Genomic DNA, 11,392 nt, shown 5'->3' on the forward strand with positions numbered 1-11,392 from the left:
TATTCCCAGCTGTTTTTCAACTGTCAGTATGAAGAGCAGCACTGTGACGTCACACTGACCCTCAGGCATGTTGTTATGTTTGGAGCTTCGCCGCAAGCTGGATGAGAAGCACTGCTTGGAAAAATCTGAAACCGAACCTTAACCTAACATGACACTTTTTATGATTTAGATTTTTTATTTTTTTTGGGAGGGAGCTGGCTGGGATTCTTTTAATTAGCCCAGAAACGCGTCTGCAGACTTGTTGTATCGACAGCAGCTTTCAGCAGGTCAGATTTTTTTCCTCTGCTTGCGTCAGTCGCCATCGATCGTTACAAGTGTCAGGGAATCAAGAGAAGAGGGCCACATATTGCACGGGTCGACCACTCAACATGGCCGTCACGTCCACCGCTCGTGTTGTTCAAATAGAAAGGAAAATCCTGAGGGCCTTTGTTATCTCTTCTAGGATTAAAACCATCCCAAATCCTGATGTGAGATCGTTTTAGGGGCTCAATGTGCTAATGTTGCTAATGCTAATATGCACAAATTAGATGCTGCTGGCACCACTACTTCTAACGCTACTACTTCTAGTCTTCTTACAAGTACTGCTAAGGATACACTTTTCAATTTGTTTGACCTTGTCCTAAATGGAGTTTGTAATCCAGCTCCACGAGCTAGCGTGCAAACGACGTATCCCGGATGAGAAAAGCACTTCTATCAAGTCGCTAATGTACATTAGCGTGCCCGCTCATGTCGTTCACATAGAAAGGAAAAATCCTGACGCCCTCCATTATCTTTTCTAAGATTAAACCATGCCAAATCTTAATGTGAGATTGTTTTAGGGGCGCAACATGCTAATGGTAATATGCACAAATTAGGTGCTACTGCCACCACTACTTCTAAAACTACTCTTCTTTGTACTCTTCTTACAAGTACTATTTACAATTACAGTTAAAGTACTGCTAAAGATAACATTTTCAATTTGTTCGACTTTGTAGTCATCTTAAATTGAGTTTGTAACCCAGCTCGACGACGTATCCCGGACTAGGAAAGCACTTCTATCAAATCGCTAATGTACATTAGCGTGCCCGTTAACCCTCACGCCGACCGTTCAGCTGTCGCGGCCGTCGTCTTGATTTAAGTGCACCGATCGAAGACGCGTTCTCGTCTTTCTTGGTTTGAGCGGCGAGACCGTCTTGAAGCAATTACACGGGCCGTTATTCCCGCCCCTGGCCGGCTTCTCCCACCGGCCGCTTGGGAAACAGATTTATGGGGTGCGAGCCAGCAGCTGCGCTCTCTGGCCCTTTAGGTGCGCCTATTATTGCGGCTATTGTACATAGAGAATACTATATAAATGCGCACATATACTCGAATGTTAGATGCCTGCAGTAATACGCTATTCCCTCAAATAATGGCCTTGGAAAGACGTAACATTGTTGGGGTGATTGTCAGCTGGCATATATTTATTTGTATGGAAAAAATAAATCTGCCCAATAAAGTGCCTAGAGTCCTCTTCTCTAATTAACACCACACCCCGATTAATGTCTCGCTTACATTTAGACGCCTGATACTTGCTGCAGTCCTCTCCTGCGTCGCCTGTTGTCACATCTCTTTTATATCTGCGTGAATGCGCACCATACATCATTATTGCTGCCTCCCTCTTTTAAGTAAAAGCCCATGTGATTCTATTATACCCTTTTTAATATAGTGTAGTGTTGCTATTTTTAGCCCGCTAGTGGATTACAGACATTTAATGGAGTCCCACACTGCTGAGTTTGCATTCCAAAGTTGCTGCCGGCTCGCCGCTGCCCCCGGTGGAGGGGTGAGACTTGCCGCTGAAAATGGATGCCGTCTGTGATGATAATAATAAGCAGGTGGTTTACTTATTTCCAGAAAGGCTGACGGCATGCAAGGTTTTTAAAGAACCACTTTTGTTTGATGAGTTGCCTCGCTTCATTAAGTCCATATGGAAATTGTTGACCCCCTCCCGTCCACCCCATTTTCCCCCTTAGGGCTTTCTACATGGATCAGTCCAACATGCCGCCCAGTTCTGCACCCAAAGCTGCCCTTATAGATAAGGTAAGAAGTTCAAAATAAGAATTTATTGCCGTTGCCCATCCAAACCAGGAAGTAGCCTCACAACTGACAAATAGAATGACTTTTAATGTGATTTTTAATTTTTTTTTATTGGTGCCGATCCGTGGAAGAAATTGGCAAAATTTAAATATTTTTTTTAAAAATAAAAAAAACAACCAACAATGTGCAAATTAATCTGTTAAACTCTATCCCCAAAACATTATTGTCTTTTTTAATAAGGAAAATAGCACACACATAATATTATTAAAAACGTTTTGTGCATCATGACTAAATGCTCCTATTCAATTCATTGAGCTGCTCTTTCTGTTGTGCCCGCCTTGGCCACTGGGGGGCAGTATAACTCTGTCATACAGACAGGGATTACGTCAACATTAACCACGAAACCGCTCAAAGCCTCTCTTTCTTTCTTTATTTCGAATAATTGTTCTGCCAAACTGCTTGAGTTCACTGCAAGTCCTCACAGATGTTGTTGTTCGCAGCTGATGCGTCCGCTGAACGCGGTGGACGAGCTCTACCGCCTGCTGGAGAGCTTCATCCGCAGCCGCCGCACGGCCGCCTGCCAGTACACCGCCTGCGGCGCATCAGGGGTGGGCCTGCTGCCGGTGGCGTCGGAGTTGTGCTCGCGCCTGGGGGCCGCCCACGTGGTCATGTGCAACAACGGCGTTCACCGGTGAGTGTGCCCGGTTGCGCTTTGCGCGACTCCCCCGCTCACCTTTTAGCATTTACGTGCCGACGGCTGCCTTGCACTGCCTTGACCTGCCTTTTTATCACCGCGTCTACCTCTCAGTTTGATGCCACAGCGGTTCTTTAATTAGCAGCAAGGATGTTCCACCTAATTGGGCCCACTGGTTCTCACGAGCATGCTTGGCTTAGCTCCACAGTCTCCACTTTATTTGCAGAAGATAGTTTTCTTGCTGCACGTTTGAATAAAAGAGGATAAACGGCTAGAAAGGATAAAAATAAACACACAGTTGTTATGCTCATAGTTTATACTTCACAGCAGCAGCCGCTTTTACTGTTGCCCTCAGTCTCCTCAAGGATGCAGTAAATAGCAAGAATGGCAAAATGAACACATTAAACATACTCCGTAGTGTCCACATTACTGCCAGCTGCCTGTTTTCTTACTGCTTGCAGTTTTGTCTCAAATATACAGCAAAAGTTACAAAAATCAACACATGGTAACTTAGGCTCCTCTTGGCTGCAGTAGTCTGTTTTTTCTCGCTGCCCTCAGTCTCCCAAAGAGAAGATAAATGTCTGGAAATAACAAAAATAAACATACTGCACATTAGCCATTTCTCCAGCAGCTGCTCTTTTTCTTGCTGCCTTCAGTCTCCTCACGGATAAATGTCTAGAATGATTAAAAATGAACATGCTATAACCCATAGTCTCCGCTTTGCTGTTTTAGTCTGTTTTCTTGCTGCCCTCAATCTCCGGAAGGATAAATAGCCAGAATGACAAAAATAGACACACACTTGCTATGTCCCATAGTCTCCACTTTGTTGCTGCCATCAATCTCATCAAGGATAAACTGCCAGAATGAGAAAAATGAACATAACCTTACTATGCCCTGTAGTCTCCGATTTGATGTAGTAGTTTGTTTTCTCACTGCCCTCTGTAAAAAATGAATAAAAGGAAGATAAACGACCAGAAATGGCAGTAATAAAAACATCCACTTATCTCCATAGTCTCCTCTATTTTAATCGTACATTTACAGATTTAACAGCAGCAGGTAGAAAATCATTTCAGACTGCATTCACGGCAATATTTGACACCGACGAGCTTGGAATTTGCGTCTGCGGCGGACGTCTATCCGAGTCAAGGGTCCATACTGACATCTGTTGGGTCGCGGCGCATTCAAACGGCCGGCGCTCGCACACAAACAAACCCACGTCGGGTTAATAAAGTGGCAGAAAGTTTCCATTAGCGATCAGCTCGGCGTGACTCCATCAAACCATCAGTCACATGAAAGCCCTACGGCGAGCGGGCGCGTGCGAGCGAGACAAAAAGATATGGGAACTGTCACCGGGGCGGCGGCGGCGGAGGAAGATGAAAGGCGGGCGGCGGTGGTGACTAACGATCGGGATATTTCCGTCCCCCCGCCCAATTGATGAACAGCGGCTCAGCTCAGCGCAAATTAGCAAGAGCCAGATATAGCGGTCGATGAGAAAAGAGGCGATTGACTGGTCTCCTTCCTGTCAAAATGCTCCTCCTACTTGAAAGGGACAACTCTGTTGCTCTCCTGTATTGACTTCCTGTTTTATCCTAGAGGAGACTCGGGGCAGAAAGAGACTCCTGCAGAAAATAGGAAACATGTGCAAGCATCTCTTCATGAGTTTTGATGCAGATTTATTTGTATGCACATTACCCCCCCCCCCCCCCCCCCAAAAAATAAAAAAATCGGACACTGGAGCAAAATGGAGTCAATGGAGTTTTGCTAATGTGTGATTAGTTTTGCCCATTTTAGCTGGTTGTTTGAGAGGAGACACAGCGCAGCAGAGGAAAATGGGGTCTTAAAACAAAGTTGACGCTATGATATATAGCTAGCGTGTGTTTAGTTTTGCAATTTCTACCCTTTTATTCAAAGGGAGACTAAGGGCAGCAGAGAAAACAGGCTGCAAGGAAGTGGAGACTTTGGAGTAGATCTAATGTGTGTTTACTTTTGTCATTTCTAGATGCTTATTCTCTTCTTTTATCTAAGATGAGACTAAGGGCAAACAAGAAAACGGGCTGTTGCAAAAAAAAAGTGGAGACTCTGGAATGTAGATAATGTGTTCTTAGTTTTGTCGCTTGTAGCAATTTATCTTAAGTTATTCGAGACAAGACAGAGGGGGAGCAGAGGAAATGGAAGCTATGAAATATAGCTAGCGTGTGTATATAAATTGCCCACAGTCTCCTTTTGGATAGAAGATGTAAAGAGGATAGACATCTAAAAATGAAAATAATAAGCGCTCCGTAACTACACTCCATAGTGTCCATTTAAATTTGTTTTATCTGCTGCCCTTAGTCTCCTTTTGAATAAAAGGCTAAAAATGGCAACACTAGCTAGCTTATACTCCATAGTGTCCACTTTGTTGTAAGAGGCCATTTTCACTGCTGCATTCTCTCTCCTCTAGAATAAAAGTAAATAAATGTCGAAACTAATCACGCACCGGCTGCATTCATTCATATCCACATTGCCGCAGCATCCCGTTTTCGTGTTGCCCTCAGTCTCCAAAATAAGTAACAAAGATCTAGAAACGACTACAATAAAACAAGTTAGCTATATTCCACAGTCTCCACTTATTTGTCTTTATTTCTCGCGACCTCTATTAGCATCCCTTGTTGTTTTTATGCTTTTGTTTCTTGCGCTTGGATGGCTTTGGACTCTGCAGGGGTGTAAAGTGGATTGGAACAGCGTGAAACAGGCGGACATAAATCACCTCCTAGCGCCTCCTATAAAGCGAAGGAGAGAGAGAGAAAGAGGGAGGATGCCTCGCGCTATTCCTTCATCCCGCTCCAGCTCGGGAGATATTTAAAGATCCACCTTTTTTTCTTTCTTTTTTTGCACCACCCTTCGTTATTAATGTGGAAACGGCGGCTAAAATATTCCGAGGTAGCCTGCTGAAGATTTGTATATGTCGTGTAAATTATGCTTCTAAAATGAGACTTCTGTCATTTTTTCAAATTTTACTCTCAGGGAGAAGACTTTTCCAAAGTTTGTAAGCATCATACAGTAATCTCATCATTAGATTGTAATCGAATCACATTGGTATGCCAGTTTTGGCCACCTGGGTGCAGTATAAGGTAGATACTACCGCACTGTTCCACTAATATACATTTTGAATTTCAATGATTTATTTTTTATATTAAAAAGGCACGATGCACATTAATGAGCACTTGTACATTACCTGTGCAAATGTTCCCAAGTTATCTTACAGCTAATTTACATTTGTGGTCCCTTAGTAGACGACAAGACAAATCAACAAGGACATCGATAATTCACATTTAATCAATGTCTAAAGTCCCTAACTATAAAGTGCAAGTAGGAAGCACTGCATTTTCTAATAATTATTTATGAATAAATAATTGATTTTTTAAAATTTGTATTAATTTCTTTACACATATTGCTATACTGTTTGAGTTCAATCCGTTGCTTAATAAATTAATCAATCTGTGTCCTTAATTCCTCCTGTGTAATGTGTTGCCACAATTACTTTGAAAAATATAGTTACTTTACTGATTACTTGAATTAAAAAGTACCTCATTTAGATTACTGATTACTTTAAGTAACTTAGTTACTTAAGTGATTACTTGCTTTAAAAAGTAAGTTAGATTACAAGTTACTTTCATAGTTACTTGATCTAAAAATAACTAACTTAGATTACCGATTGTTTGCTTTAAAAATTAACATAGTTACTGTACTGTTTAGTTGCTTTAAAAAGTAATTAAGTGAGATTGCAAGTTACTTTAAAGGGTAATAGTGCCACAACATAGATGCTATGTTGCATTAGCATTAAGCTAGGAAGCTGAAAGGCTTAAGCTATGCTATTGCGTTGGTCAAATGACTCGCATCTCGACTCGACTAATTGGTTCACCCCCATGCTAACGTCGCCGCACGATTTTTTCGAAATTTTGCTCTCCAGTTTCCAATTCTCGCGCATCTGCTGGGAGGGCAAATCAGTGGAAGCCACCACTGGCAGTGTAGGAACTTTGGACACTTCAATTTGCAGTGAAAAGCCTCGCAATCGATAAACCAGCCAGGCTTGTTCGTGACGAAAGGTCACCCAGTCGCTCGCTCTCTGCGGGTTGTCGTTTCACGCACTTGTCCTCTATATGTGTTTGTGTTTATCTGCGCCAGCACGCACACACAAACGCACGTCGTCGTTAATGACTCACCAACTGGTGTCAACAACCATTTTCACCGCATCAAACACTTGGGGAACGAAGGCAAATCCCCCCCCCCGGAGCCACGACAGATGCGCTGACAAGTCATCTGCTATCTCTAAAGCTAAAGTTTCTTTAATTGTGACCCTTTTTGATCATTTGGGGCCACCGTAGTGCGCCAAAATCGTGCCTCACTCTGTCCATATTTACATCAACTCGTACAGGAAATTTCATTCTAACAAGTGAAACAAAATATCTCCCAAGATGTTATATTGTCTAAAACAAAGCACTGAAATGCCTTTTTCTGTAATGTTTTAGTATAAATTACATATTTAGTAAATAATGCTATTTGCTATATATATACATATAAATATTCTCTTCATTTTTCTTTTTTTACGTTTTCCTTAATATTTTGTAAATAATGCTATTTTTCCAAATATAACTCATAATCTGTATACTGGATTTTGTATCTACAATACATGCATTTTATTTTTAGGCATTTTTATTTTACTATTTAACTATTTAGGTCACAACTACAAGTAAATTGTAGTCATCATTTTAATGATTTATTTTTCCCTTTCTTTATTTTTTTTTAATTTAGTAAATGCTATTTACTTCACTTAATTAATTATATTGCATGAAAAATAAAATTTGTTACTAAATGTCAATTTACTATACATCATTTTTACATTTATAACACATTCCTTCACATGTATACTCCTATCTGGAAGGGGTATATATTTATTTTTATTTTTTATTTTTATTTTAATCTTTGTCATTTCAGTTTAATTTGTACATTGCATTATCAAGCCCAAGTGCAAAAAAAAAGAAGCCTTTTGCATTTTCCTATAGGTTGACATTGAAATATTGGCTCCACTCTCTTTGATTACATGAACCACAAAACAGACTGACTTTGTATGTATGTGTGTGTTTTTTTTTTTTTTTTTGCCACAGCTGCACCCTGAGCGTGACGCTGGAGCAGGCCATCCTCTTAGCCCGCAACCACGGGCTGCCGCCTCGCTGCATCATGCAGGCCACGGATGTGATGAGGAAGCAGGTAGCGCCATCGCACTACGCCAATATTGACACTGCGTTTTGTGGCGGTGGGCAAAATGTGACAAATATGACAAATGTTTCCGCGCGCTCGCAGCCCGATGTTATCAAAACATAACGAATGCGCTTTGCTGACATGAGCGTTGAAAATGAAAAGGTCGCGGCGGAGCTGAGGGAGGCCCGGTCGCCGTGTGTCACGATTTAAAGGTGGCGCTAAAGGCCACTGTTCGATGCGCTTTGACAAGCACATTCATATCTATGCGACAAATTGATTGTACTCATGACTTAATTAAGTGAATGAAACATTTAGTTTTACAAAAATATTTTTTTCCACATGGAAATTGTTTCCAGTATGCATGCCAGGCCACTAGTTAATAGTGTAACTAGCTTTACCTGAGAAAGTAGGTACAGTGTGTAGATTGGTAAGGGGATAAACAGGAAGGTAAGTTGCTAGTTTGGTAGATGGGCAATTGGGTAAATAGGCATTTGGTTTGATAGGTAAGTCAGTTTGTTGGTTGACTTAGTTAATTTACAGTAGATGGGTAATTATGTTAGTAGGTAGGGGAATAATAAGTAGGTTGACATTTACAGTAAATAGATTGTTAGGTTGGTAGGTATGTTACTAGTTAGGTAGGTAGGTAGGTTGACATTTACAGTAAGTTGGTATGTGGTTAAATAGGCATTTGGGTTGATAGATATAGGTTGGTTGGTTGGCCGACATGTACATTAGGTAAGTAGATTGGAAGGTTGGTAAAAAAAAAAAAAAAGGGTAGGTAAAGTAAGTAGGAGGGTAAATATGCATTTGGTTTGATAGGTAGGCCGGTTAGTTTACATTTATAGTAGCTAGATAATTAAGGAGGTAAGCAGGTAGGCTGACATTTATAGTAGGTAATTGGGTGAATAATATGTAGGTTGGTGGGTTACTAGTTAGGTTGATAACTAGGTAGGTAGGTTGATCCGTTGATTGGTGGATACGTTGATAGGTTTAATCGGTAACATGGTAGATAGAGGTGTAAAAGTTAGGTTTGTAGGTGGGTAAGTTGGTAGGTTAGTAGTTAGGTGAGTTGCTAGGGAGGTGGTCAAATAGATGTGGGTAGATAGGTAAGTTGGTTATTGCTTGGTAGATTGATAGGCAAGTAGGTAAGCAAATTAGTTAGGTAGGTGGGGTGGGTGGGTGGTTAGGTTAATGTGTAGTAAAGTACAGTTGGTTTGTAATTAAGTAGGGAGGTGAGTAATAGGTATGTGATATGTTAGGTAGGTAGTAGTAGGTAGGTGAGTCGTGTGGTACATGACAATTGGTTCGGCAATTGGTCGCCAGATAAATGGGTAGGTCGGTTAGTAGGTAGATTGCTAGGCTGTAACATCGCTCTCTGCCTCAAGAGGTCACCAACGAGTCCTAATATCATTGACCGTCTCAACAAGACAAGAACAACAGCATCGAACAACCTGACGATGGAGTCTAAAGACATTTTAAAGAGGCGGCTCGCATTTCTTGCATTATCTCCCGCCGTCCTTTTACGGGCATTAGCGGCCGTCTTTGTCCGGCGGCTGTGATGGGAATGGAATAATTGCTGATGCTATCCTGCTATCACGAGCATGCGTGCACGCGCGCCTTCTCTCCCGCTTGTAATTTCATTGTGTGTGTGCGCGTGTGTGTCGTTTTTGTCAGCGCAGCTTTCAAAATAAAGCTGCCGTGCGTGCGCACAAGCAGCTGACGACGGGAGCGTTTGCCGATTGGCCCGTAATAATAATAATGATAACAACGCATAAACACAATTCATCTTGAAAACGCCTTATGGCTCTTGTTTTATGACCTATATATAAAAACAAGTTGGCATGTACTCCTTTGTTTACAAAAAGCTGGTCAAGAATGGATTTTATGGAACAAAAAACACAACATGGAAACCTGCCAACATAAAAGCAATAACGCTAACCTGCATTAGCTCCACACGCACGAATGTCATGTCAACTCTTCGCACACTTAAAACACAACATTTTGATATCAATTCATCAGCATATCTTCGCATGCCTCCCCGTCTTGTCTCTTTTCAGGGTGCCAGAGTTCAGAACTCTGCCAAGAATCTCGGTGTGAGGGATCGGACGCCGTTGTCTGTGCCGAGGTGTGAAATATTCCACAAAAGTTTTGCCAACAAAACTCTTTTTAATACAATTTATGAAGAAGAAGAAAAAAAAATCACTTTTTGGGTAATATATCTCCATCTCTTCCCTCAGGTTGTATAAGCTGTGTCAGCCTCCGCCCCCTGATGGTGACCCATAATGCATTGCAAGCGGCCAATATTAAAACCCAATTGTCTTATTTTTTTATACATAAGTGTGTAAATAGAATTTTAAAAAAGCATACTAGTATTTTTGTAACCTGTTTGGAATATGTCGCTATATGGACAACCTTTGATATGTTTATTGTAAATATGTTTTTTTTTTTTCATGATTATTATTCCCAGTAGTGTATCAGTATTAAGGTGTGTGTGTGTTTTTTTTTTTACTGTATTACTCAGGTTCCACGCATAGAGATTGCATATTACCACCAATGGTAGCTCACGACTATGCAAACTGAAAACAGCGGCAATAAGCTAGGTATTTTTATTTTTACCCAATATATTATACATACACTAAAATCATGTATACAACGTGTAAAGAATATATCTATATATTAAATTCTGATCAGAGAATTAATTATTGTTGTTTTTTGTTACACGATAATGCCAAAATTCAAAGTCAGTTTTATTGTTGAATGGCATGAATTCGTTGATTTTGACTCAATTGAACAGCGTTTTACGCTGTGTGAATATTCTATAAACATATTCGCCTTGGAACTACTGAATTTCTGACCTGAGGTAAGATTATGGTAAGTATTCTGTTGATTTTGAGTTAATCAACACATATACACATAATAGATATTATACATAATAATCACAAAAACAAATTTTGGGGTCCTGGGTGGAGAATGACTTACCAAGCTGTAAAGCTGTGACCGTCCATGTGCTTATATGTATCGATTACAGTATACTGCCCCCAGGTGGCACAGGTGGGCACACCAGAAGGAGCAGCACTATGACCACTGAAAAAAATCTGCTGCTTTTTGTTGATTTTTTTCCTCTATTGGAAAGTTAAATACTAAAGGACAAACTATTGTAAAACATTTAAATGAACATATTTTTTATTTTTATTGGAAGCTGCATCGACATAAATAAATAAATAAAAAATCCATATTGGTCAGGTCCTACAATAAACACAAGATTTCGTATATCTGACCTGAGGTGAGGTAAAGAAAATGTTTTGATTTTCAGTCTGCGGGTGTACCTAATGAAGTGACCGCTGTGTGTGTATGATCAATATGTTGCATTGATTGATGCCTTGTCGGACGTGTAACCGACATCCTGTG

General features: G+C 40.7%; 1 protein-coding gene across 1 annotated transcript in view; it reads left to right on the top strand.

Annotated features, from left to right (window-relative positions):
- The window catches only part of prex2 (phosphatidylinositol-3,4,5-trisphosphate-dependent Rac exchange factor 2), a 45,309-nt gene extending 34,626 nt beyond the window's left edge, over positions 1-10,683 (top strand). Inside the window, exons 37-41 of the mRNA XM_086065440.1 lie at positions 1,989-2,055; positions 2,553-2,743; positions 7,891-7,993; positions 10,042-10,109; positions 10,222-10,683. Of these exons, the coding sequence (XP_085921566.1) occupies positions 1,989-2,055; positions 2,553-2,743; positions 7,891-7,993; positions 10,042-10,109; positions 10,222-10,267 (475 nt within the window). The 3' untranslated portion in view covers positions 10,268-10,683. The remainder of the gene's footprint in view (positions 1-1,988; positions 2,056-2,552; positions 2,744-7,890; positions 7,994-10,041; positions 10,110-10,221) is intronic.
- Positions 10,684-11,392: the final 709 nt, after the last annotated feature.

The sequence above is a fragment of the Leptonotus elevatus genome, chromosome 21 (assembly GCF_054856555.1).
Source record: "Leptonotus elevatus isolate MCC_2025b chromosome 21, RoL_Lele_1.0, whole genome shotgun sequence".
Lineage (NCBI taxonomy): Eukaryota > Metazoa > Chordata > Actinopteri > Syngnathiformes > Syngnathidae > Leptonotus > Leptonotus elevatus.